Here is a 27,929-nt window from a genome sequence, read left to right on the forward strand (position 1 = left end):
TTTAAGATTATGGACTTTCATGCTCTTAGATATTTATATAGGTATCATATTATAGTGAGGAAAGATAATTAATATAACGCCATTGAAAAGCAAAGTGTAAAAATAAGCAGAAGAGAGGAGGAGGATCGAGGAACTATGAAGCGATACGGGAGGAGCATAGACCCCGGGGGAAGCTTCCAGCACAACAATATACATAATTTTAAAAGGTCCATTAATTTTATAAGCGTATCGGACTCCCATTGTGACTATTTGCCAAGCCTCTCAGAGAAGCTTAATCTGTTTTATGGGTCAGCTTTCCCGTTCAAGGTGTATAAGTCTGGCACGTAAAACTATCACGGGGATCACACAAGTCCATGATAACCCCGGCTACTTTTACGAGAGGCTTTTCAAACAGGCGAACTGATGTGAGGATACATGTTATAATACGGGCCTCGGACACAAAAGATAAAAGAATCCAAACAAAACCTTCTTATACGTGTGAAAATAAGCAGAAGACAGGACCAAGAGGGGGAGGAGGAGGAGGAGGACCTATGAAGCGATACCGGTGGAACATATGCAGAATTTTATAAGGTCCACAATACGGGCCTCGGACACAAAAGAATCCTATCAAAATCATTTTATGTTTATTTAGAGGCAAAAAGCAGCGTGTGGCATCTAGATTGGAAGGGCCGTGAGTGTTTTGTCTTTGGGTCGACGGTGGCGCCGCCGCGGGAGGAGGAGTGAGCCAACATGGAGGACCAGGAGAAGATCACGTAGTGTGTTGGTGGCCATCTTACCCACTTTTCCTAATGTTGGACTCCGAGAAGTTACCGATACACTTACTAGGTGGATGTAGAAGGTGTATGCGAAAGCTTCAAACCAATTTGAAGCTTTCGATGCCGTTTTAATGGCACTATGAACCTAGACTCGCTAACTGCTGCTTTGTCTCATATTGGTAATCTGGTCGCCAGTTTGACAAAGAAAAACCTGAACTCTAGTGTCCAAGAGATTCAGGAAGTAAGTGCCCTTCTGTTCCTTGTGTGTTTACCGTGCAAGTGCTTGTGAGGGGATTGTGCCGTGAAAGTGCTTTTTGGGAGTGTGGTTTTGGCAGCCGAGGCCGCCACCGCCGCCTCGGCCCCTACCCAGCTGGACGCCGCCGCCCTGCCCGCTCCTCGCCGCCTCCCCTCCCTCCCTCGCTGCTGCTACCTGGGCTTTGATTATGGGTGTCCCTGTGGCTTCATGTGTGTGTGTGTGTGTGTGTGTGTGTGTGTGTGTGTGTGATTTCACCATCGTGAGGTCACCACTGTGGTCTGTTTATACAAGATTTTTTTTGTGTATATATTTGTATGAATTTTTACATATGTATGTATACCACTTACCCACACACACACACACACACACACACATATATATATATATATATATATATATATATATATATATATATATATATATATATATATATATATATATATATATATATATATGAGCTCTTGCCAGTGTGGGTTGATTTATGTTAGGGTCATCATTTTGCTTTTCTATGGTATAAACTTGCCCAGCTGCAGATTTTTTCCCAGTGTGTGATGTAATTTATTTCTTTGTATTTTTTTCTTAAAGTTTAAAGAATGAAGCAGCTGCCAATTTCAGGCACCTGTAGTTCTAGATAGAATATTGATAGTAAAGTGTGTGCTGATGCCTATATCTCTTATGGTGAATTTTAATTATAAAATTCATATAGGGAGTCCTCCTATTGGCTGCTCTTTGGCTGCCTCAGGCCAGCAACTTCTTTGTGACAAATTAATGACTGAAAAAGTGTGCATAGAAAATTGATTACACTATTTTACATAGGATGTAAATCTGAGTCTGGGTGAGTGTGTGGCATTGAGAAGTATGCTGGCAGTCATAAAATGTGTTGTTGGCCATAATACAGAAAGTAATATTAAGCAAACATGACTTTATATTGCATATAATTTTTGGATATACCTTCAGGGATGTTAGTTTTTTGTTAGGCTTGTTTCTATATAGTATAGTGTGTGACTTTAATTCAAGCTATTGAAGTAATATGCAGTTTCATCACTTTTGTTTTATAAATAGACCAGATCTTGTAATATGAATTTTACAGGAAATTCACATCTTATTGAGGGCAAATTCCAAGTAGCTTAATTCTAAGGGGGTCTTTAGCATGGCCAAGGGATATATAGCCCCCCTGAATCCTGACCCTCCATTAAGTGTTGGCTGGAGTATGTAATATCAACATAGTGTTTATGAATTTATTAAGTACACAACCATGATGACTATTGGGTTATGGGTAGATCAGGATAAGGGTATCTTTAGAATTATTACAAAGAAATGAAATGTAAATATCAGTTTATGAAGCCCGTAGTTTGTTAGTAAGTCTAATATATATATACAGTCGTCCCTCAAATAGTACGGTTTCGGTTTTATACGGATTATCATGGATTAATTCTTTTATGATTTTTAAATTTCCTGCTCGTCATAGCAAGTAGCCATAGTGTGAGTGGCAACACTTTTCTACCAAAACAGCTGCTGAAAGCATCCCAAAGCATTCGAGAAAGTGTGCACCTTGCAGAAGAATTCAGATTTAGGAGAAGTTACATTTCAGGATGAGTTACGTTGTGGTAGGGAGAGCATGCCATGTGAATGAGAGCAGTGTGCGCTGTATCTATCATAGTGTGAAAAAAAATTCTTGCCGCAGTAACTGCGAGTGCTCCAAGAGTGGAGATAAACCCCGTCCTTTTCTATTTGTTCATGAATTAACCTATTATAAACACATAAATAGGCATTTTCTTACCTTAAACAAGAAATTGGTGGGCAGGAGTGGGCACTCCTATGGAATCCGGGTTTCCCGCCTGGCTCAGTTTCTACTCGCTGGCCAAAGTTGCCAGTTATGCATTTTCTGCTGTAGTGTTACCAAGCTGGACAAGTGAGCCATCCTGGCAGCGCTGCCTTCCACATTGTCAGCGAGCGAGCCATGTCATACACTCACACTCTCTCTTACTCTCAACCACAATTTCTATTATTGCTCTCTAAATCATACTTTAAATAAGATACAAAACGGTAATTGTGGAGATTGACTCCGCGCCTTCAAAATACGACATTATGTCTCCATATTATATTGTTAAGGGACGCATATTTAAACTACTACAACCGAACTTTAACCCGGTAGCAGCGACGGGCCATTTTGTGGCTTTACCGTGTAGCAGTGACGGGCCAAATTTGTGCCATGATATAAATCCCCAAAAATAGATGATACATAATCTGATCATAAAAGCTTTAATATATATTATGAAATGGTTTGTGCGAGGGGTGATTTTTTCTCATTTTTCTTGCTTGGAGGGACCATTAAGAAACATGATCCCCGCTGCTACCGGGTTAAATAACCTGACCTCTAACGGGGGGCCTCGCCTCCCTCGACCCCCCAGCGTGGTAACACCGCACTGAGACTGAAGCAGAAAATGCATAACTGGCAACTTGGGCCCGTGGGTAACAGCTGAGCCAGGCAGGACCTGGATTCCATAGTGTTTCTAGGGGGGGCACTAATTTTATACAGATTTTCGAATAGTACGGGGGTCCTGGGTCCCTAACCCCCGTATTATTTGAGGGACGACTGTATATGAGAGAGGCATATATTACTATTTAAGACAGGACTGAGGAATGGGTTAGTTAGGATAGGTTATATGTATCTTCAAACCCTTAAGAGTGGAACTAATATTGAACATAAACAATAGAGTACCCTGTTTTGTTAGATTAAATAGTTTCTTTATAGTTAAATTAAATAGATTCTTCAACACAAATATGCGTGTTATGCACCTATACAGGTGCCCTGCGTATTATTCATCCAGATCCAGATTTATTCAGAGAAATATGTGTGAATTTAAGACAACTACAATATTATGCTTCTTTGGGTCATGGTCAGGCTAGGTTAAGGGTAACATTCATGGAGGTAGAATTGGTGGGGTCGACACGGCCCGCTAAGTCCATTCATTGAGGTGAAGCCGCTGAACTGTCAAAGTTACATTCAAAAGTGGGGGATGCCTGGGCCGGGTGAGAGCTCACGGCCACTACCTCAGTCGCTACCTCAGGACTCCGTTTCATCCATTATGATGGTGGTACCCTCTGTGCCTTTTTGTAGTGTTTGTTAGCTTTTCACTGGCCTGTAAACAGAACCAGCTCCTTCCTTTGCATATGATGGCAAAATGACAATATTTGGCCATTATAAATTCACTGTAGCTCATTTCTTCTTATAGCATTCTTCTTCTTATAGCACATTAATTTTACTATATTAATGAAATTTGTATGAAATGTATTGGTATGATTTGTGATATTAATTGTGATATCTATTGTGATAGGTTGATTGGCTTGCTGTGGGAATTAGGTTGTATGTTACTGTGTACCTTGTTGTCCTTGAAACTGCTTAGGGTGTCTTAGGAAAAGTTTAGGGTCAGGGGTAAAATTTTTATGAAGTAGTTGCATTATAATTCTTAAAATATATAGTGTGCATTGTTTAATATATTTCTTGATTACAGATTATCACTCCCAACTTTTATCAAAGGTTTTAAGTAAGATAATACTAATACATAAATAATCAAGTAATATATGAGAACTGATGAATGAATGGGCTCTGTTTTGTAATTATGCAAGTTTCTTTGTATAGGCTCTTTAATCTTGGTATGTTTTATAGTGCCAAGTTAGCAGATGTGGCAAGTCAGGTTGTTGAGTGCTTGGTGGGAGCATGTGTCAGGTCAGGTTATCCTCGGCATTTTTTCTGGTAGGTTCTGTGTCAGTTTGGTGGTAGCATGTGTCAGGTCTTCCATGGTGAAGGGGTTAGCATGCCTAGCTATGAATCTGTGGGCTTGGGTTTGAATCCTGGGCTATCAAGAGTGCAGTTCACCCAGCTGTTCTCCTAGGGAAACTTTGGGAAGGTTAACTGTGGTAACCAAGATGTCACACTTGCCCTGTGTCCAGGGGTAATTGGTTCTTAACCACCACGGGCTCAAAGGCCAGTGTGACGGAGATAAGCACCAAGGCCACGTGCAGTTATTGCGAATGCTCCCAGTTTTGTCTTTACCTATCATGTGTATCAGGTCAGGTAATGCTCAGTGTTCTTTCTAGGTAGGTAGTGCATCAATTTTGTGAGTATCATGTGTCCTCAAGGTAGGTGCAGTTTGCTGGAGAGTATTTGTTAGGACAGGTTTTGCTCAGTGTTCTCCAGTGGTTAACTCGGTAGCAGCGGGGATCATGTTTCTTTGTGGTCCCTCTAAGCGAGATAAATGAGACAAAATCATCCCTCACACAAACCATTTCATAATACATATCAAAGCATTTGTGATCAGATTATGTATCATCTATTTGTGTCAGGTTAGGTAATCTTTATTGTTATCTTCGGTTGGTCAGGTCATGTCAGGTAATCCCCGTTGTTCTCTCTGGTAGGTGGTAGTGTGTCACTTGGTGGGGGCATGTCAGGTTAGGTAATCTTTAGTGTTCTCTCTGGTAGGTCAGGTCAGGTCAGGTAATCCACGTTGTTCTCTGGTAGGCAGTGTGTGTCAGTTGGTGTGGGACTTGTGTCAGGTCAGGTAATCTTGTTAGCTTCAGTAGGTCAGGTCAGCTAATCCATGTTGTTCTCTCTGGTAGGTCAGGTAATCCACATTTTTCTCTCTTGTAGGTAGTGTGTCAGTTGATGTGGGGCATGTGTCAGGTTAGGTAATCTTTAGTGTTCTCTCCGGTAGGTGGTGCGTCAGTTTGGTGGAGAGGCAGAGCGACATTTGTACCGGGTGTTGATTGGTCACCTGGAGTGGTCTGGGTCTCAGGGAGGAGAAAGCCACCGACCTTCACCAAATAATAACAACAATAACAATAAGGTAAACATTCCTCTTTCTGTCAGTTTTTGGGTGTTATCTCGCTTCTTAACTCATACTGTGACCTCCCTCCATTGGGCCATTCATGAGCGTATGACATACACCCACATAAAGCCCAGACCTGCTTACCAAAGTGGGTCAGATTGTAGGTTGAAAAAAAGCATCATCAGTACTCCTCACCATCTCTTGAACCATCACCCAGCGGTCATTGTGGAGCCGTAAAGTTGAATTTTGACAGGAAAGACACATATTCAGCACTATTTTTTTTCCTTCCTGTAGATAACTAATAATGTCCATTGAAATAACATTTTGATTTTGCACATCTCTAGTATGAGTTTTCTCTTAAAATAAAATCTCAAGGCACATTGCAATATATGTGGTATCTAACATATTTCAGTATACCCTATTTCTGACCTTTAGTTTGTTTTGGTGCTACGATGTGTGTTATGACTTTTCTCAGGACAAGGAGGCTGTAAATAGTGCAGGTGTAGCCTCCCTCGCCTGGTCGTCCACCAACGGGGGGGCAAGTGCCCTCCTACTTCAGCATCTGGGGGCCACTCTTCCTTCTGCTTCTTTTATTGCCAGTCTTGCATTTGCCATAGCAAACCCACTCAACACTAGCAAGGTAAGTGTCAAGTACCTTGGTCAATGCTGATTCCAGTTTAGCAATCTTATTAATATTACTCTTTATATACCACTTAAAAATTGTAATGTACAACAATTTTGGTATTCCTCCTGATGAATGTACTATCTTCAGGTCAAGCCACAGTGGGTAAGTGGGGTGTGCAGGGCTTTGAGGCTCTCCCGCCTTCAGGAAGTCACCCTCTGTTTGTACCTGCTTCAAGAAACTAATCAGGAAGTACGAAGTCAGTCCATTGCCATCCTCAAGCTTAAGCTTCCAGATCTTGTCCGTGCTTACATAGATACAGGTAAATTATGCCATAATTATTGTTTTGTAATACTAGTCATACTGAAATGATTTTTATGAGTGTAATATTAAAGTTTTTAGATTTGCTGTTTCCAAGATACATTTCTGTAATCAGAAGTACACTTTCTAATACATTTTTTTCCCTTTAACAGAAACTGAGGACCGGGAATTACTAGAGCTATCAACGGAAGCTTTACATCTATTGTTGACACACATTGTGCATCTGTGGAGGGATCCCCCAGTTGTCCTTTTACCCCAGGAGTCTTTGCAAGCCTTCATCTCTGCTCTACAGCGAGAGTTTCCTCAGTCACGAGTACCTGTGGTTTTGGCCCCGCTGCTCTACCCTGATTCGGATATTCTGATGGAAAAGATGACTCAGGAACAGCCATCCAACATGGCCAAGAATCTAGTAAGACAATTGGTTAAAGAGTTTTACAATGTGACCTAAACTGTAAATAATCAAAAGGAAGTTAAATTATCTGGGCTGTATGGTGTGAATGGAAGCCTGAATAGTCTGATATCATGATAAATCTGACTTGGTTTTGGTACAATGCTGTAGACAAAGATCCACTTAACCCGTGGGCTTCGGCTATGGGATAGCTGAGAAGTGGCCGAGAAACGGCAAAATTACTCTGCATTTTGAGACTAAGAAAAGAGCATGGAACGTACATCAGAGTACTCTTCTCATAACCATTAAACTGTTAAAAATATTTACTTTTACTCAAACTCCATTCTTTTTGGGTGGTGTTTATTACAAAATAAACAGTCTTGTGACGTGTGGCATCTAGCCGAGAGTCGCTTGTTGTCTACTTTAGAGAATTTGACAAGTGATCACTGTGTGGATAGCTAATTCAGTCTGCCATGACCTTACAGCACCACCTATGACAAAAAAGTCCATTTCAAGATCACTCACCCACCACTATGACCCAGGGCATGTATGGTGGATTGCTCTGTGCCACCACCTCCTACAATTAGCTTGAATTAGGGGTTTTATGGTGAGCCCTTTTTAGGGTCCACCGTACCACAGCCATGACTCGTGAAAGCCCAGAAAAGGGTCTGCCGACGTTCTCGGGTTAAACTGCAGTCAATTGAAATCTTGCTAGAGAATTCTATTAGCTTATCCTTGAGACTTTCAAATGTCAGAAACTGGACACCTTTTATCTAAGTGGAATTGCAGCCACTTATACAGTCTGCATGCACTATTCTGGCTATACCAAAACTTGATAAACTTTCTCTTTGTGTTGTTTTACCAATAAGTTTAATCTTTTCCTCAAGTACCTGACTAATAGGCCTTCCTGCTACTTTTAGCTGGACGGGTCCTTGGCAGACCTGGTGTTGGAGCTTGGCTACAGCTTCTGCAACACTGTGGAAGAATGTCGAAACAATTTGGTCAATTTTGGGGTGAACTCCATCACTCCAGCCGCTGTTGCCAAAGTGTTGGGTATTATGGTTCGGACTCACACTGGCCTGCCCTCAGAACAGGTAAAGCAAGGTTGCTTATTTGCTAAGACCAGAAGACAATACTATAAGGGTTTTATTATGAATATAGATGGTGTTTACTGATTTATTGCTCAAGTCACTGGTACCTTATGAAGCCGATGGAAATTCTTCAGTGGTATCTAATGTGGAATTGTGGTTGAACTGAGTTCTTAGCATGTCTTTATATATGTAATATTTTTTCTTTATGTTAAACAGCACTTAGTTTCATTACTTTTTGGCTACTCTACAGATTGGACTTCAGAACCTCAACACACCTAGTTCCCTGTGGAGTGACAGTAAGGACAAGGCTGCCAACAATCAGTCACAATCCGGTGGTAATGAAGTGGGTGTGCCGGGCTCCAGCAGCCTCTCAGGGCCCCATGGCTGGAACGTGGAGGTGTTCATCAAGGCCCTGCTGGAAGTCCTGTCCAACCTGAACGTTAAGGAAATCTTCACCAAGCTGGATCACAAAGGATTCTTTGTCAAGGATAGACAAGGCTTGAAGCTTCTCATTACTGCTTTAAGGTAAGTCATCATCAGTTATCTAATTTCCTGTAGCCAAGGTCATCATTTTGCTTCAAGAACCATTCCCTTTCAGTTTGTAAAAATGCTCTGATAATTAACCCAAGGATTCCTGTTTCAGGTGTCTCCTGCAAGGCCAGGGGATACGACCTGACTTGTTCCTAGTAGAATGCTTCTACCGCCAGTGGAAGAACACAGAGGAGCAGCTGAGCCTTATCACACAAATACTCAAGAATACTGACATATTCTGTCTCACGGATTACCACTGCCACATGGTGTCAACTGATAGCCTTAAGACTATGCCTGAATTGGATAACAAAGAGGTGCACACTCAACCTGATTTATTGTTCATTGTTTTGTGATTGTGCAATGGCAGAGAAAATTAGTGTTCTTAAATTGGTGGACAGATAAGTAATTTTCCGGGGGATCACATATAAGAATTGTTTGGCGGTGGACTGATCAGTTTAGATTATGTGATAGAATAGTTGATGTAATGTTTACTCTAGGGACAAATTTTTAATTGAATATACTTCATTCAGATTGCAACCTGGAAATCTGTGCAGTTGCTAGAAACTCTACTATATCTGGGCGAGGCCGGCCACTACACAGCCATCAAGGAGCTTTTCAAGTTTCCCATCCAGCACTGTCCAGACATCTTGGTGTTGGGCTTGGTGCAGGTAAGGCATCATTTTGAGGGTTTTGTTGCTCACCAGTGTAGTTTCATAGTCTAAGCTCTCTTAACTTCCCAGAGCAATCTGCAAGTCCCAACTTGTCAACCCCCCTCTGGCTATGCATTTACTGAAGTTGTTTAATTCTTTTTAATTTACACTATTACAGAGGAGTCATTTATTGTATTTTCCCTTGTTTCAGGTCAACTTCCCTGTCACAATGTTGCGACAGGACCTCATCGCTTCACTCATCCCCATATTCCTTGGCAATCATCCCAATGCTGCTATCATTCTCCACCATGCCTGGCACACACAGGTTAGTTTGGGGGGATTTATTTGTTGATTTAAAGATTTGCTAAATAGAAAATGATTGGTATCCTGTTTGTCTTTTTTTTTAACTTTAATTTCCAGTAAAATAGTCTGTGGCAATGATGTTAAAGTTATCAAATATTTTTAAGCTTTCCAACAGTATACACAGTGATGCCCCATAATGAAAAGGAACCTGGAAGAGGGTAGTTTGGCAAATGCATGGTACTTCCAGAGAATTGGTTATTAATATTTTGCCCTCCCTATATTTGCCCTTCCCATTTGGAGTTTCTTTTGAATAACCAACCTTTTTTTTTTCCAGAATAACACCAACACTGTGCGCCAAATCATCATGCACGCCATGTCTGAGTGGTACATGATGGTGGAAAACGACCAGACAAGGTTGAGCCGCATTCTTGATGTGGCACAAGACCTCAAAGCCTTGTCTCTGCTTCTCAACGCCCAGTCTTTCCCTTTTGTGGTTGACTTGGCTTGCTTGGCATACCGACGTGAGTACTGGAAGCGATGTTGGTGATCATTCCACATAGATGGGTCACTCCATAGACACAAGAGCTTTGTTAATCACTGCTGAAGTAGTCTCACCAGTGTTACCTTTGTTTCTACTCTGAACAGCTATGGTGGCATCACACACCCGTCTCACTTCCAGACCAACACAAAAACTTCCACTCAGCTCCTCATTCACTTGCAGAGGCACTCGTATCCTTGTAAAAAGACCTATCCTTTCAAAAAGACACCTTCCCATGCTACTTTTAAGCTGAATTTTTAACTACTACTCTGTTATCAAGATAATAACTGGATAAAAGAAGGTATTGTAGAGGGTCCATGACTTTCCTTCCTTTTTTTGTTGCAGGGGAGTTCCTCAAGTTGGATAAATGGCTGACAGACAAAATACGGGAACACGGTGAACCCTTCATATCAGCCTGCATCAAATTTCTTCAACGACGATGTCCCCAGCTTGTAGGAGGGAAGGAGGACATGTTGCCAAAGTCTGCCCAGCTACCTCCAGAGACCATGGCCACCATCCTTGTCTGCCTCAATGCTTGTCACATGTATGCCTATTATATTTGTGTGATTTTATTTCGAGAAACGATTAAGAATTGAGGATAGTGGAATTGGTGATGTGTAGTTTTTCTTATTTGTGATTTTGTGCATGTTGCAGGAATGTGTCACAGGACCTGTCGGACACAATAATCCAGATGTTCCAGAACTGCAACTTAATGAACAGACCCAGAGCCCAGCCTGGAGTGGTGAGTTTGTGCTTGCTTAGTATAGATATAAGTAATTAATATCACTTGTCATAGTGCATTTATGAGGAAACAGTTTGGCATCCAATAACTCCTTTCAGTATTTGTGTGGCATTCTTCTGGAAAGCATCAATTTTTTTCTGATTAATAATTCTCGACTTTCAGATTGGCTTCCCTGGTCCTGGTCCAACTCCATCAACCGAGGGACCAATAGGAAATGTGGCCTCAACCTTTGGCAACTTGACCATTGGTGGAGCCGGAGTGTCATCTTCTATCTTCCCCACCCCGGTCTCCTCCTCCATCAGCTTCGGGGGCCAAGTGTCAATCGGCACGGCTCCCGGTTCCCCAGGTCGCCCCTTAGGACCCTCCAATGCCCCCGGAACATCACAGTCTCCCTTGCCCACCCTATTGCCGAATTTGCAGCTTGGACCTGCCCTTCCTGTGGCACCAATGGGCTCTCAGCTGTCCGCACAACCTGTCTCATCAACATTACCCTCTTCACTGCGGTCTCATTCTGTCCAGCCCACCGTTGCTCCCACCAGACAGAGTGAGTGTTGAAGTAGCATAATAAGACTTCTTACCAGACACTTCACAATATCTACATACTTTTAACTTTGAATCTAATTTGCTAGGATATCTAATTTGCCAAGTACATTAGAGAAGGAAACCATTTTTTTTGGTGCTGAACATGTTTGTGACTACTGCTCTTTTTCAGTGGACATGTCACAGATATTTGACATGCCTCAGTCAGTAAGCAAGGAGGTCGAGGATGAGGCCAACAGCTATTTCCAACGAATCTACAACCATCCTCCACATCCCACCCTCTCTATTGAAGAGGTAATTTTTATTTTGTGTTCTTTGATGAAGTTTTTGTTTTATGTGAATATCTCCTATTTTAAAAAGCTACAGGAGATGATAATTGATGAACTTGGTGTTTTCAGGTCTTAGATATGCTGAAAAAATTCCATGAGTCATCCAATAAGAGGGAGCGAGAAGTCTACTCCTGCATGCTGAGGAATCTCTTTGAAGAATACCGCTTTTTCCCGACCTACCCAGACAAGGAACTCTTCACAACAGCGAGGCTCTTTGGTGGAATCATTGAGCAGGGCCTTGTTGAGTATGTATTGCTCAACTACTGTTATGTTTGAACTGTTATTTAATAGATAATTAGTCAATGAAAACTGAAACTTGTAGATTTGGAATTGAGATATAATATTGTTTTGATACTTTTCATTGTTATGTTCTTCTTTCCCCTAAGGTACATGGCTCTTGGAGTGGCATTGAGGTATGTGATGGAGGCTCTCCAGAAGCCACATGGCAGCAAGATGTACTACTTTGGTATTGTGGCCTTAGACAGGTTTCGGAGCAGACTGAAGGAGTATCCGAGGTACTGCCAGCACTTGATGGCCATTCAGCACTTCAACGAGTTTCAGCCACACTTGATTGAGGTAGGTCATGGTATCAGCATTGTCAGTCAGTTATTCTGATGGTTCATTAGTGTGCTTGATGAAAATTTCATTGTTAACAAAGTTGAGTTCTCAGTATTTGAAGAGTTGTATTTTAAGCTTTTAGTTGTATAATTATGCAGAAGTAAATGAATTTTTTGTTATTCATTGTTTATAATTGTTTTCATTTTCCTTTCCACACCTGCAGTACATCAAGTATGGAACACAGTCACAAGAACCTCCCACCCGACCATCTGGAGTGGTTTTGCCTCCTTCAATTAATGTTTCCCCGAGTTCCGCTGTGCCGGGAACTTCGGCTTCTCTCGTAGTTGCCACAGCCCCTGTTGGAGTTCCTCAGCCCTCGGGAGTGCCTCCTGTTGTTTCATCTGTAGGGAAAAGTTTGCCCCCGGCCACCACCACTACCACCACCATGGCACCGGCCATCACCAAGCCTCCCTCACTGGCAGCTACCAATAATGCTGTTGGCTCTGGAAAGGTAGCTTACATATTATGATGTAGTTTGTGAAAGGTTTTATTGTATTAATTGGCCTTGTGTGATTCTGTACTTTACATGATTATTTATTATTCTGTGCATAATACGTTTTTATATTTTTTCCACAGCCAACAATAACAACAACCAACATAGAGACACTTCTAGTAGCCACTGAAAAAGAGGAGAAAATTACTCCTCCTCCAGAGCATATTCAAGACAAAGTGGCTTTCATTTTCAACAACCTCGCTCAAGTTAATTTGCCCCAGAAGGTGAGTGTGTGAGGGCAAACCATACAGTCATCATCGTATTCACTTTCGTCATTCCCTTTGATGCATATAAACTACTTTTTAGCTTCCAGTGATTTAATATTCAAGGCCTTTAAGTAAAGACCCTTTCTTGCTACAGTGTGAGGAGCTCCGTGAAGTGGTGGGAGACGACTACTGGCTCTGGGTAGCTCAGTACCTGGTCATGAAGAGAGCTTCCATCGAGAACAACTTCCACACCCTGTATTCTCTGTTTCTGGACCAACTCAAGATGAGCTCCTTCAACTCAATGGTTTGCCGGGAGACACTCAGAAACATCAAGGTGAGAGGCGCTGATGGAAACTTAACTTAGCAATCTTTATCAGGTTTCACAGAAATGGCCTTTGATTGATCCTTGATGATTACATGTTTTTAGAGGCTTAAGCTATGACATGTTCTAAGGGTTGGCAATTTTCCCCAAACAGGTACTTCTAAGGGCTGATAAGTCTGCAGCTAATTTCTCTGACAAGTCTTTGTTGAAGAATCTTGGACACTGGCTGGGAATGCTCACCCTGGCCAAAAACAAGCCAATACTCCACACAGATATCGACATGAAATCCCTGCTTATTGAATCCTATAACAAAGGATTACAGGTAAGCCTATTGCTATGTTCTCAGTGGTATGATATGCCTCGAATGTATCGCTCAGTGATTCTTTTTTTTACTAAGCTCTGACAGTTTTCTCAAGCAATCTCCATGTCATATCTCTACAGCTGGAATATTCCCCATTCTCAGCCCCTGTGCTCCTCTCCTTACTTCTCTCTGTGGATCAGCTTCTCAGAGTGGACATCTGCCTGTTTAGATTCCCAAGGTTTTCAGCATTTCTTCCCGCTTCAGTTCCTTCATTCATGAGCTAAATTGAAAATATGTTCTAATGCACTTTTTTTCAAGCTTGTGCTTATGTCTATCTTCCCTAACAGGAGATGCAGTATGTGATTCCCTTCGTGGCCAAGGTGATGGAGTCTTGTGCCAAAAGTCGTGTGTTCAAGGCCCCCAATCCCTGGACCATGGCCATCATGAATGTTTTGGCTGAACTCCATAAAGAACCGGAAATGAAACTGCATCTCAAATTTGAGATTGAGGTGCTCTGCAACAAGCTTGAAATTAATCTTGATGTAAGTTGTCATTGTTTTTAGTGTTGTCTGTTATAATGTTGAATAATTAACATAGTGCCTATGTGATGTATTCAGCTACTAGCTCCAGACATGCAAATTATTGAATTTGTTAATTTAAGGCTAAAAACTTATCTTGTTCTTGTTCTCAGGATCTGAAACCCGCCAATGTACTGAATGACCGGGAGCGCATCGCCCGGCTCAAGCCTCAGCTCTCACAGCCAGGAGGGTCCAAGAGAGCAGAATCCACTCCGCTCTTCCCTCCTATGCAAGCCTTCTCACTGTCTTCTTTCATACGTAAGATTATATAGTTATTCCTTGCTTGATAAGGAAGTTTTATATCCTCAGCAGCTTCAATAACATGAGATTTCTTGAAACATGTCATTTTAAGTCTTGAATGTATTATATGATTAATTTATTTATTTTATTCCTCTTAAATAGCAAAGACAAGTTGGTCTCAAGTGGCCCCTCCAGGTGTAGTTGTGGACTCCAGCACCGTTCCTGTCCAAAGCTCTCCTGTCGGTGCCACGCCCACCCCACCCACCGTGCTACCCTCCCACCCCTCCACCACCCCGACCCCCATCCAGCCTCAACAGCCGCCTGCCTCAGAGGCACGCTTTATATATTCAGACATTAGCGTTGCCTCCCTCAGGGGCTTGGAGCCTCACATAAATGTCTCTGTACCTCAGGTGAGTCAAGAAATGAAGTGTCTGTCTGTCTGAATGCACACGTCTTTCAAATAACTTGGACTGTGAAGGGATCTCAGAGTGTTGTAAGTTTAGTGTGTGAAGTTTCCGCTCCAGGTTTGTGGTGTGACGACCAATGTACAACTGAAGCAGCTGGTTCGTCACGCTGTTGAGTTGGCCGTCCAGGAGATCGTCGCAGCAGTCATTGAGCGCAGCATCAAGATAGCCATCACCACTGCTGAGCACATAATTAAGAAAGACTTTGCCCTTGACCCCGATGAGTCCAGGATGCGGGCTGCCACACACCACATGGTCCGCAACCTGACGGCAGCTATGGCCATGATCACCTGCCGAGACTACCTGGCCACCAACATCACCAAGAGCATCAAGCAAGGACTGATGCAGGCATTCTCCCGGGTAAGGAGCTTATGATTGCTGGTCTACCCTTCTGCTATGCTCTGGCTGGAGATCATATAATTTTTTTCAACTGAAGGTGTGAGGGCAATTGTTGAAGGAGCCCACTTCGTTGAGTAGAGTCTCATTACTGAGGGTGCATATATGAACTTATTGAGTACACAGATATGAAGACTGTTTGGGTTGTAGTAAGATCAAGTTAAAGGTATCTTCAAACATATGACAGGCAGCAACATGTAAAAATCATCATATAAAGCTCGTTTTGTTATGATAGTCTCATTACATTATATTTGTATTTTTCCTTATTCTTCAGACCAATCCTCAGCAGCTACCCCAGCCTGTGGAACAGATGGAGCAGCTTGCCGCAGCTATTGCTCAGGAGAATGTGGGCATTGCTTGTGCCTTCATCCAGAAAAATGCTGCTGAGAAAGCTGTGAATGAGATGGACAAGAGATTGTCACAAGTATGTTATTAACCCTTATACTCTGTCAGGCATGATCACGGCTTTTATGTTAGTCTCCGTCACGCCACAATCGTGGCGCTCTTCAAATATCGCGCTCATTTTATGACACAGTTTGTTTATTCTTGAGGCTATGTGTCATACATCAAGCCCTATCATTGGCCCTTTGTTTTCAACATGCTGGATGCTTGGCCAATCGCATCCTAGCTTTTACAAGGATTTGTTATTGTCATAGTCGGGCTCCAGATTTTCCTGCGGTGAGTACACGGTCGTGGTGTGTGCTGTATTTTTTTTTTTTTTCCAATTTCTAGGCAAGATAGCAGATATATATGTATTTCCATGAGTAAATAAGTATTTCAGACACATGATTTGATACATGACGATACGTGAGAATTGTTTTTTGTCTTCTTATTGACCTAGATAAGAGTGGAATGTGACACGAGGATGATGTCAGATGACGAGTGTGAGATGATACTGGAGGTTTCCCATCTATACGAATATATAAGTTCCATTTGTTCATTTACCATTATACCACAGTAAAGAGCAACTTCTAAGCTTTCAAATGATATATAATTGTCCCTGTATTTTTTACAATAATTTGACTGAACACTAAGGTAAGCAAGAGAACACCTACTAACATTAGTTACCCGTTTCTTATGTACGTAACTTAGCCCTTTCATGCACCATGACGCGATTCACATCAAAATGGAATCGTCTACATCTGAGCTTTTGACTCAAATTGCGTCAAAAACTTTAAAAAATTTGCCAAAAATAAAGTATCAGAATCGCCTCAAACTCTTTTGCGTCAAAGATCCAAGCTAGACCTATAAAATAAACTAATTGTCAACTCTTGTGCCATTGGATTTGAAGTGATAATTGTCCGTGGTTTAGTTGCCTCTCCGCAGGCAGCCTGTGAACGCGACTGTCGTCCCTTTAAATTGTTTTTTCAGAGTCAGAGGCAGAATAATCTCTTCCAAAACCAACGATATATTATAATGGCAGGAAAAAAGAATACTCATGGGGTGAAATCGATAACATGATAAAAATTTTCGCCGCATGCCGTTCCGTGAGGCCCCCTAGGGAGCCCCAGACGGATGTTGCAGTGGAAAGAGAAACAATAAACTTTTGTTGCGTGAAAGGGTTAAAACCGCCCACTCATTTTATCACGAGGTATAAGGGTTAAGCTTTTCAAGTCTGTAGAGCTGTAAATTGTAACAAGTAATAGTGTGTTTATATATAATGAAGTCAACTTCATTTCAATTTAATAATGTGACAATTTTTCTTATAAAGCTCCTCAGTTATAAATGTTCCTTTCTTATAGAGGTCATGGTTCATGTTGGACACTCACACACACATACATGCACAGCTTTGAACTTTTGTACAGTATGTTTGTTTCACAGACATTATTTCTTCTTTGCAGGAGTATGAGGCTCGTAAAGTGGCTCGCACCGAGGGACGGCGCTACTGTGACCCAATGATCCTCACCTACCAGGCTGAACGCATGCCTGAGCAGATCCGCCTGAAAGTGGGCGGCATCACTCCCCCACAGATGGCAGTGTACGAGGAATTTGCCCGTAACATCCCAGGCTTCCTCCCCATCACCGATCAAGACACAATGTTCCTTCCCAAGCCAGTGCCTGTTGGCGCGGTAAGATCTTGAGTATTTTTTTCCCTCTTTAATGCTGTGACTCTGTATTATGTAAAAGATATCTGAAATTGTTGCCATCTGTCTTCCCATGTAAAAAGATGCAATTAAATTTCATGTACATCATCTAGCAGCAGCAACAGCAGCAGCAACAGCAGCAGCAACAACAGCAGCAGCAGCAGCAACAACAGCAGCAGCAGCAGCAGCAGCAACAACAACAGCAACAACAGCAGCAGCAACAACAGCAGCAGCAACAACAACAGCAGCAGCAGCAGCAACAACAACAGCAGCAGCAACAACAACAGCAACAAGGGCCTCACACACAGCAGCAGGCCTTTGGAAATGAGGAAGCAACAGCTTTCCTTGTTCTAACTGAAAGGATCAGTGCAGAGCTGGAGCACACCATCCAGACCTTCAACACACTGGCCCCAAGCTCTCCGCTGCTGCCCATGCTTCATGCGCTGCGGGAGGGGCTGCTCCTCACACGGACCAACAGGGACGTCCACGCTGCCCAAGTCCTGCTCAGAAAGGTTAGTGTCCTTGAATTGCAATGTGTTTGTGTATGTATTGTATTTACCTAGTTGTTTACAGTTCATGTCTGCATTCACCTGCCTCTATATCCATATTTATACAGTTACCCTGAAACACATGAATTCTCTTTGTTTGAACCACCTTTGGATTTAAGTTTCTCATATTTGTTGATAGTTCAATAGGGTAGCTGATTTTCAAGATTTTTTTATATCTAGGCTTTTTAACTTCTGCTTGTGTCCTGTTGCTCTTCTAGTGTTGTACATCAAAAAAAATTCTATACTTTATCATAGTCCCTCATTCCTTTGTTCATCATGATTAAGTTTCTTTTGTTTTTTTCCTCAATTGTTCGAAGGTTTGATTTCTTCCATCTTACTAATGCAATAATAACAATCAACTCATCCATAGCGTTATTCAAATAGTTAATCATGTAACATTAATATCTTGATTTATCGGTTTTTACTTATCTTTGCAGTGTGTGGACAATCTGATCGAGGGAGCGCGAGAGCTGCCCAGCGAACCAGAACTCAGCCAACTGGCACTGCGCTTCAGAGACTGCCACCTCATTGTTCTCAAGGCCATGGCTGACCACCGCTGCTACGGTGTGGTCTGGACCTCCAAGAATATTACAAAGTAAGTGGGGGTTGGATCAGAGAATATCTTATGCTCTATTCCAGGCTGAAATACAGAGGGTGTGGGTGAGTTGAGAGGCTTAGGTAATTTTTCTGAACTTGATAGCACAAGAACAAAGATGATTAAATGAGGCTATTGTAGCATGAAGAGTAAAGAGAATGTGAAACTTGTGTGTCTGTCCCAGTGACAGTCATCTGTTATATCCTTTCAAAACCTTTTTCCAGTTCAAGCTGGAGCTCAGTGGAGAAGATTACATGTTAACATGTAATATTTATTATGTAATATGCATTACATTTTCTATAGGAACTTCACACAACCCCCCGAGTAACTGTAAGACTTAGAATCCACTTGTTTCTCCCAGGTGCTGGACAGAGGCTCGGGATGACGTGAAGTACAACCTGGACGTGGTGGACTGGCTCATCCGCTCCAACCTGCTCAACCTGCAGATGCTGGATGAACACCTTGCTCGCACCCTGGACGATCCCCGCGTCCACTCCTTCTTCCTTCCTTCCATCTTTGTGATGCAGCTAGTTCAGGTGCGTGTGTGTTTTGAGTGTGTGTGTACGTGTGTGTGTGTCTGCATATGAGCATGGGAGGGGCAGGGTGCAGGTTGTTGGAGTTTTGGGTGGAGAGCATGAACATGTTGATATGCACAAGCACAAAAATATTTTAGATAAATAATTGGTTATTCCTTTCTTTGCAGATGTATCTTATAGATGACCCTAGTAGCAGTGTCCTAAGTGAGACAGATTTACAACTAACACTCGAGGCTTTGGTACGCCTGTGTCACTCCAGGCAGGGTCCTGAAGGCCTCATTGCCCTCATTGAAGCTCTACGCATGAAGCACGACTTGCTGAGTGGAGAGCGCATAGCTGGGAGCAACAGTCTGAGCAGCCTGAACAACCCTATCTCTGCCGGGCCAAGTCTTCACTTCCACTCTGGAGTGACACAAGCCAGAGACTTCCAGGACCCACCAGCACTGCAGGAGAAGACGGAGGTGCTGCTGCGGGAGTGGATCACCATGTACCACTCTCCCTCGGCTGGCCAAGGATCTGCATCAGCCTTCCAGCATTTTGTCAAGCAGATGAATCTTCATGGAATTCTGAAGACAGATGATCTCATTACTAGGTAAAGGAGTGGAAGAATGTTCCCTTTAGTTGAGATAGGACCATTTGTAAGATGTTACGACTTGTAGATTTTTTTTGCAAGTCAAGAAAAGTTTCTATGTATTGGTCTAAGCAATTTACTGTAGTCTCTGTTTTCTTTCAGATTTTTTAGGATATGCATCAGTATGTGTCGCGACCTCTGTGTACGTTCCATCCTGGAGCAGGGGCAGGGCCCCTCGCCCACCTATGTACGCAGCAAGTGCTTCCAGAACCTCGATGCATTTGTGCGGCTCATTGCCTTATTAGTCAAGCACTCGGGAGAAGCCACCAACCCCACGACAAAGATAAACTTACTTAACAAGGTAAAGGAAACAACCTACTGTGTCTTCTGGGTTGGTAATCTGAGTTGTTGCTTTAGGATGCTCTGTTAGACACCTTTGTAGAATAAGTGTATTACCACTTCTTGGAAAACTTTCGTCATAGCTGCTTGCAACAGTGGCTTCCACAAGTATTTTTGATTGCAAAAACTAGCACAGTATAAAGCTATAATTTTTATATTCTTCCGTAAATGATTTGCATTTGTTTTTTCAGGTGTTGGGCCTTGTCTGTGGGATCATGATTCATGACATAGAATCCAACACAACAGACTTTCAGCAGCTGCCATATCATCGCATTCTCATTATGCTCTTCCTTGAACTGAACGCCCCGGAGGCAATCCTTGAGTCAATCAATCTTCCGGTATGTGAAGTAAGCTCATGCCATTGATGTAATTAGCCTAAGTTTTATTTAAAAAAATTTGGAATTAGAATTGGGGCATCAAGTTTAGTACTGAGCATTGATTCATAATAAGTCAACATTAACTCTAAAAAAATTTCATTATACTCTTGTTTATCCATATCATGTCAAGTTAATTCAGAAGTACTATGCGTAATGGTTGCATCATGGCTTTTCAACAGCTATTGTGCTTTTTTTTTACCTAAAAAAAATTAATTAAGCTGTTGAATGTGAAACAGTTGTGGTTTTCTGTTCAAACTTCAGTCTTTCATTGGATTTTAAGGAGCAACGTTACCGACTAGAATCATTGGGTGTTACAGTTCTATATTGGTTTAACGTTTACATTATGCATGGTTTATGCAGCATGCATAAAATAAGTTTTTTATTTTTATAAAAATGGTAAATGTTACCTGTTTGCAAGTTCTTTTGATAAAACCACACAGCTCACATACAGGACTCACGGACAGGAAACCACAAGATACGAAGAAAAGTAGTAGTAATTTTGTCAGTGTTGTACCTACAATAATTTGGGCTCTTAATTTTCTTTTGTTCGCTTGAAGTTTTAATTAATTTTCTTAAAATTTTATTTGTGGATGTATGAGCATGCAAAGTGTGGAAGTTAGAGAACTTGGAAAATATTGTTGACTTGAGAGAAAAGGAATCCCACGGATTCTTTCCCTCTTTCTGTTCTCTCACCTCCAGTTTCCTTTCAGGCCAATCTTTCTTCTGTAGTAGACAGTCTAAGCTCATACACAGTGTTGTTTGACAAAGCCCTGTTCCATCACCCACACTCTTGTTTATTAATGATCTTTCCAAACTGTTCTTTCTATTCTTAAGCCAATGACTATTTTGCATTACTCTACATCATTCAACAAAAGACCATTTTGGCAGGAATTCCTCAACTCAAGACTGGATGCTACAGAATGCTTAACCTCCAACATTGCTATTGCATATCTATGAGGCAGAAGGGATATAATATCCTTCATTGGCATGAAAACTCAATTTCTTCATGTGATAACTTTTACAACCTTTGAGACATCTGTTCCCTATTTGATAACACACAAGATGTCCCATTCTGCATTAAGCATTCATATCTCATTTATTGCCAAATCAGTTTCCTTGAGAATAGGTGATTTGCATCATCTCCACCAATTCTTTTCCCCCTCCCAGAAGCTAACTTTACCAAAGCCTTGTCCTTCCTTGTGTGGATTATGCATCCAATGTGTGGGGGTTAGGTTCTACCCACAAAGTTATTTTGGACAGTAGAATCAAAGTCTTTTTTCCTCATCAGCTCCCCTTCTGACTCTTCTACCTCATAAATCCACTGCAGTGTTACTTTCCTTTCTATCTTTTATCAATATATTTATGCTTCTCTGAACTTGCTGAGTGCATGCATCCACCCCTCCTGCAGCCTTGCTGCACAAGACTTTTACTTTAGCTCACCCTATAATGTCCAAATTCTTAATGTAATAGTTATCTATTATTTTCAATCTTTTCCTTTTCACTGGTAAACTCTGGATAAGTGTTGTATATAGTGCTTTTTACCTTACAGGTTACTGGAGTAAGTGTGAAACATTTCCTGCTGTCAACAATTCGCTGGAGTATCATTCTTTGTATATTTAAATCGGAGAAACTGAACCCCCGCTGTTTCCATAAAATACTCATCATATTTACATATACATGTGAAATGTAGTATGTCACAGTTCAAATTTCAATTTTCATAATATAGTTTTGTTGAGGAAAAGAAACTAACAATCTTTTTGATAAAAGTATAACAGCATAAAAACATGACTCCTTCTGAACTACCAGTATGTGTAACATAATAGATTGTCACATGATACGAGGCTGCTGTAATTTTTAATGAATTTTTTCTTATGGTTAAATTGTGCCCATTTGATACTGCTGAAACTCAGTGCCACTACTAACACTATTAATATGAAACCAGCTTCGCATTTAGCAACCATACAGCGTACACAATTGTGCAAATATGGTTGGAGTTTTATGGAAGCTGCAGGTGTTCAGTTTGACTGATTTGGATAGCCAAAGAATGATGAATAGGCCACTGCACAGAACACCACCTCAACACGCAGCGAAAAATGGTGCAGCTCTCCAGACCACTCACTCTAGAGTTGCTGACAGCAGGAATACTTGGTTGAGCTAATTTAGATGTTTTGAATAGTTTCTTTAATGTGACCTATTACCCTTGTCAATCTCTATCCAAGGAAGTTTACTTTTGTTTTCTTTTTCTTTTTAAAAGTTCTTTCTCATGAGTTTGTTCTCTTTTCAAGGATTGAAACTGCCTATATGGGAAATCAGATTTCTAAGGATGGTAATAGTAATTTGATTTAGGAGATAATTATCCTATAAAGAAAATTGATGCTAAACAATTAATTAATATTTCAAGTGCATATCACACTTGGTTGTCAATGAACTGCTATTCCTTTGAATTATCATCTTTACACATCGTTTCCCCATATGTTGGGTAATTTCAATTACTGATATTTTTATTTTTATTCTGGTATGTATGATTAGTTTTCATGTGCATTGGAATGTCATATTGTCATTAATCAAGAGTTACTAATGTCCAGAGGCATGATGTGTGCTCCTGGCAGGTGCTGATGGCTTTCACCCAGACCCTGCACCTGCTGCGGCCCAGCAAGTGTCCTGGGTTTGCCTACGCTTGGCTGGAAATTGTCAGCCATAGGGTGTTTATAGGTCGCATGTTGGCCATCACTCCACAACAAAAGGGATGGTCAATGTACTCAATGCTGTTAGCAGATCTGTTCAAGTTTTTGGCTCCTTTCCTAAGGAATGCAGAGCTGGCAAAACCCCTCACCATGTTATACAAGGTAAGATTCAATGTATTACAGGCATAAACCATTTGTATGTTTGGCTATTCAGAGCATTTTGAAAAGTATTTCAGTTCAGAAATTGTAAAGAAATTTTAGTGCATAGTCTTTGATAGCATTGATAAGCATTTTCCTATTTCAGGGAACTTTGCGTGTGCTGTTGGTGCTGTTGCACGACTTCCCAGAGTTCTTGTGTGAGTACCACTACGGTTTCTGTGATGTCATCCCTCCAAACTGCATTCAGATGCGGAACCTCATCCTCTCTGCCTTCCCTCGAAACATGCGCCTTCCAGATCCCTTCACACCAAACCTCAAAGTTGACATGTTACCAGAGATTACAGTATCACCCAAAATCCACACCACCGTGGCTAATCTCATCCAGCCCCCGGACTTTAAGAAGAACTTGGATTCCTACTTGAAGAACAGGACACCAGTCACATTTCTCTCTGACATGAGAACATACTTGCAGGTATGTTACAATTCATCTGGGGCCTGCAAGTTAGGTAACATCCAGACAATTAAAAAGTGAAGGTTTAGAAAAAAATTTCAAAACTTTATTGCTGTCATATAAATGCTTGCTTCATCATAATTTTTTCCTCTTATAGCAGGTCTCCAGCGAGCCTGGGATGCGCTACAACATGTCGGTGATGAACTCCTTGGTGTTGTACGTTGGCATGCAAGCCATCGCTCAGATCCACAGCAAGGGCCTCACTCCTTCTATGTCCACCATTGCACACTCTGCCCACATGGACATCTTTCAGAACCTTGGAGTGGACTTGGATACAGAAGGTGATTAATGCATGCTAGTGCAATCACACAGTTTGTAGGAATGCCTCTGTGTACCTTATTTTTGTGAGATATGCCCTGTAATATGGGAAGAATAGGAATTGATGATTGTCATTTGACCTATATTGACACACTCACCATGATCATTTTAAGTCCTCTTCTAGGTGTCCTCTATCTGGTCCCACTAATGTAAGTGAATATTGAAAATATGCATTCCAGATTTACTCTTAAGGCCCTGCATAAGTTGAGAATAAAGGTATCCATAGACATTAAATGAGCGAGCCTGGAGATTAAGTACCAACTTGATTGTGCATTTTTATATTTCCCCCCAAAAGGGTAATTTTAATTTCCTATTAAGAGTGTAACATCTCTAAGTCTCATATGGGTAATAATAGTTCTTGAGCTTGTTTGACTTTTGGTTCACTTGACTTCATTGGTTCCTGACGTTTTTTTTCCCTTCACTGCAGGCCGCTACCTGTTCCTTAACGCAATCGCCAATCAGCTGCGCTACCCCAACAGTCACACCCACTACTTCAGTTGCACACTCCTTCACCTCTTCGCCGAGGCCAACACTGAGGCCATCCAGGAGCAGATCACGCGAGTCTTGCTGGAGCGGCTGATAGTGAACCGTCCTCACCCCTGGGGACTGCTCATCACTTTCATTGAGCTCATCAAGAATCCATCGTTCAAGTTCTGGAGCCACGAGTTTGTGAAGTGTGCTCCAGAGATTGAAAAGTGAGTATTTGTATAGTAGGTTTTTTTTTTATGTAAGGTTTGCATTTTTGTATTTGGGGTGTATTAGTGGGAAGTGTGTGTGTGTGTCTGTGCATGCATTCTTGTGGACATCCTTTGACATTAAACGTTATATTTTCTTGTAATGCTTTGACATATTGAGGGGACCTGCTTAATGAGTGAAATCAAGGGGATGCTAAAGTGAAAATGTGATAATTCAGTGAGCGTGTTTTATTGGATAAACGTAGTGCCTTTGTATATAGTAGTCTGCCTACTCTGTAGTTAGATAAGTTCAGTCTTAGAGATTATGTACAAAAGTTAAATTGTTCAATTATATGTATTTGTTCCTTAGTGCAGTGAATGGGAGTTACTTGCAAGGGAGGTGCTCCACACACACAAGGCAGTAGAGGATAGGAGGGAAGAGAGGCGAAGAGACGGAAGGAGGAGGAAAGAAGTGGAGGGAGGGAGATGGAGGCATGAGGCAGGTGTGGATGGGTTGCCTTTATTCTCACGTTTACTCCTCTGTCACCTTTATATGATGAGTAGCTGATGATTGAATCTTGTGTGTGTGTGTGTGTGTGTAACAATGTGAGGCTTTGATGTTTCAGGTTGTTTGAATCTGTGGCTCGGTCCTGCATGGTCCAGAAAGTGTCTGCTCCCAGGGAGGGCGAGGCCTGACCACAGGTCCTGCACACATACTGCTCCTCGCAGGACACCTGACCACACGCATCTCACCCTGTGCAGGCAGCAGTAGAAGCTTTGTATTTTAGAATGCAAGACTTAAGGTTATATGGTATAGGACTGTGTTGATATGGGCTGTTGTTGCTCCATGTGGGAGCCGGGAAAGTCATTGTGACTTGCGGTGCTTGGCTAAAAGCTATGTTATATAGATGATAATGTGTGATGACGTGAATTTCTAATATATACGTATACATACATATATATATATGTAAATATGTATCAATTCCTCGCTGATAATGGCTGTAAGACTTAGTTCTTTGAGGAAGCAAGGGCCAGGTGCAGATCAAGACAGTTAGGTATATATCATGGGGAGTGTCAAAGAGAAGCTTAGGTGGTAGGACTTCATGACGAATAAGTGACCCAGGTGATGCTTAACAATAACAATGTTACACACTTAGAGAATTTCCAGTTATTTTTTTGAAGAAGGCAATATGTTGCTACAAAACTTATTTATGACAAAACAGAGTTGTCATTACATCAATAACATTTATGCTTTATTTAGTGATTGCAGTATTTGAAGTTGCACAAGTGCTGCTGAGGTGTATGATAATCTTAAGACAATTATTTGAGGGTAAAATGGAAATGAGTTATGTTGGTAACTGTTAAACTACTTGTATCAATAGAAGACCAATAACTGTAACCTACACTAGTAAGGACCTTCAGAGTGAAGTAAAAGTGCATCTTAAAGGTTGTAAGTTTGCCGAGGAGTCTGTAATGACCGATATGAGTAAGACAAAGTAGCCATAAACAGTGTGCCAGAGTGCAAAGAGAAAAGATAGTAATTCCATTGAGTGATATGTACCTATTTCCATGTGATCTTAACTTCCAGGGAATTATGTGATGAGATATACCTAAGATATTTAGATATTATGTGATGTAGATTTCTATATGATGATGATGGCCTTTGCCAGGAGCTTCTGCAGTAAGGAAGTGAGAATCAAAGGATCTTAGTTATTCACAAAGTGTTTGGTGTGTTTCTCCTTCAGCCTCCAAGGATACAGGTGTGTGGCAAGGACTGCTGAGTGCCACCAGCAACTGATGTTACCAAAGAGTTGAACATGCCTTCAGCTTGACTGGTTCTCAGAGGCATGGCATCATCCATCTCTTGTGATAGCACTTCATACCATATGCAAAAGTAATCATGGGCGCAAAGCATGTACAAACTCCCACCCTCCTTCTTACTTAGGTTCATAATATTCTTGAAAGGCTGTCTAGTAGTTAATGTAAGTAGTATTATCATGTAGAAAATAAGGTGCCCTTATATCCTGAGGCTTTTCATCCTGCTGTAAAGTGTCTTCTCGGAGGGTGTCGGTGGTCACGGAGGTGAAGGAGTGGGGCCGGGAGGACAGCGCTGCCATGGCCGCTTGCACTTGTGTTCTCTCAAGGGCAGTGCGGAGCCCAGTCTCGGTAACTGCATCCTGAAGATGGTGTATTGAAGCACAAATTGTGTGTTAAATGTAAGAGCTCCACTTCCAGGTCAGGAAATGGTGTATTAATTGGGCAGAAGCTTTGTGTTAGTCTCAAGGCTGGCAGGGAAATGTGTGTGTCTCACAGCAGCAGCAGTCCCCCCACACCTGGCAGCAACACTCCTCTTCACTTACCTCGCTTGGAGGACTGCCTCAGCTCTCTCACGGCCAAGAAATACAAATCTAGTATTGTTAACAAAAATCAATCATCAGTTTGTATGAAATTGTATAGTAGAGTTGTTGAGGGACTTGAGAGGAGGTATTAGCTGGACCTCCTGTGAATGTACAGTTCAAGTTTATTTTTGTTGATAAAAACTTCGTCGTCTCAAGATGTGCAGTTGAACAGTTTGTGTCATATTCTTTAGTCCACTGTAGGTTAAGGATGTGAATAAAGGTCTTCTTGTAGCAAAGCACATTGGGGCTTTTCAATAACCAAAGCAATGCCAGGAAGAAAGTATTTGTTAAAACATTGGCAATGATATGTTCCAAGGGTTGTTTCAATAATGTGGAGTAATGTATAAATAATCACAGAGGGATGAAAAGGTTATTACGGAATTCCTCCGAGCATAAGACCATACAGTGCTGCTCGGGTTACAAGAATCTGCTGTGAACTGAGCACCGTGCCCTCAGAGGAACAGAGTACATTTGACCCTTGCCATGTCAGAGAGAATAGCTCAGAACAAGGCAGGTGTCCACATGCTTGGGAGGTATACAACTTAGAGGCTGTTAGAGGAT

The 27,929-nt window shown here is 41.7% G+C and overlaps 1 protein-coding gene across 12 annotated transcripts; it reads left to right on the top strand.

Moving 5' to 3' along the window:
• Positions 1-701: 701 nt before the first annotated feature.
• Positions 702-27,609, top strand: LOC127002761 (CCR4-NOT transcription complex subunit 1-like). 12 transcript variants are annotated; one of them, XR_007756534.1, is made up of 39 exons: positions 703-996; positions 5,727-5,858; positions 6,316-6,480; positions 6,613-6,784; positions 6,936-7,192; positions 8,092-8,265; positions 8,513-8,787; positions 8,906-9,107; positions 9,324-9,461; positions 9,655-9,768; positions 10,081-10,267; positions 10,630-10,828; positions 10,939-11,026; positions 11,189-11,570; positions 11,739-11,860; positions 11,965-12,140; positions 12,282-12,471; positions 12,677-12,964; positions 13,090-13,230; positions 13,367-13,546; positions 13,689-13,856; positions 14,183-14,377; positions 14,527-14,671; positions 14,816-15,063; positions 15,166-15,477; positions 15,788-15,937; positions 17,355-17,582; positions 17,711-18,109; positions 18,583-18,740; positions 19,102-19,276; positions 19,444-19,868; positions 20,010-20,208; positions 20,438-20,593; positions 23,209-23,469; positions 23,612-23,938; positions 24,075-24,258; positions 24,723-24,990; positions 25,340-25,472; positions 25,596-27,609. XR_007756534.1 is itself a non-coding variant. In XM_050868892.1 (38 exons), exons 1-38 carry the CDS (start codon positions 895-897, stop codon positions 25,663-25,665), a joined length of 7,752 nt encoding a protein of 2,583 aa, XP_050724849.1. In that variant the 5' UTR covers positions 703-894; the 3' UTR covers positions 25,666-27,609. The 12 variants fall into 12 exon arrangements, 11 of the variants coding, with proteins under 11 accessions (XP_050724918.1, XP_050724928.1, XP_050724849.1 ...); XM_050868892.1 differs by lacking the exon at positions 25,340-25,472; XM_050868939.1 differs by lacking the exon at positions 25,340-25,472 and having other exon boundaries at positions 23,233-23,469.
• Positions 27,610-27,929: the final 320 nt, after the last annotated feature.

The sequence above is a fragment of the Eriocheir sinensis genome, chromosome 2 (genome assembly GCF_024679095.1).
Source record: "Eriocheir sinensis breed Jianghai 21 chromosome 2, ASM2467909v1, whole genome shotgun sequence".
NCBI lineage: Eukaryota > Metazoa > Arthropoda > Malacostraca > Decapoda > Varunidae > Eriocheir > Eriocheir sinensis.

Coding starts and splice junctions, on each gene's coding strand:
- LOC127002761 (XM_050868892.1), top strand. CDS start 895: ATGAACCTAGACTCGCTAACTGCTGCTTTGTCTCATATTGGTAATCTG. Junction 9,769..10,080: donor ACCATGCCTGGCACACACAG/GTTAGTTTGGGG, acceptor TTTTTTTTCCAG/AATAACACCAACACTGTGCG. Junction 13,547..13,688: donor AGACACTCAGAAACATCAAG/GTGAGAGGCGCT, acceptor TTCCCCAAACAG/GTACTTCTAAGGGCTGATAA.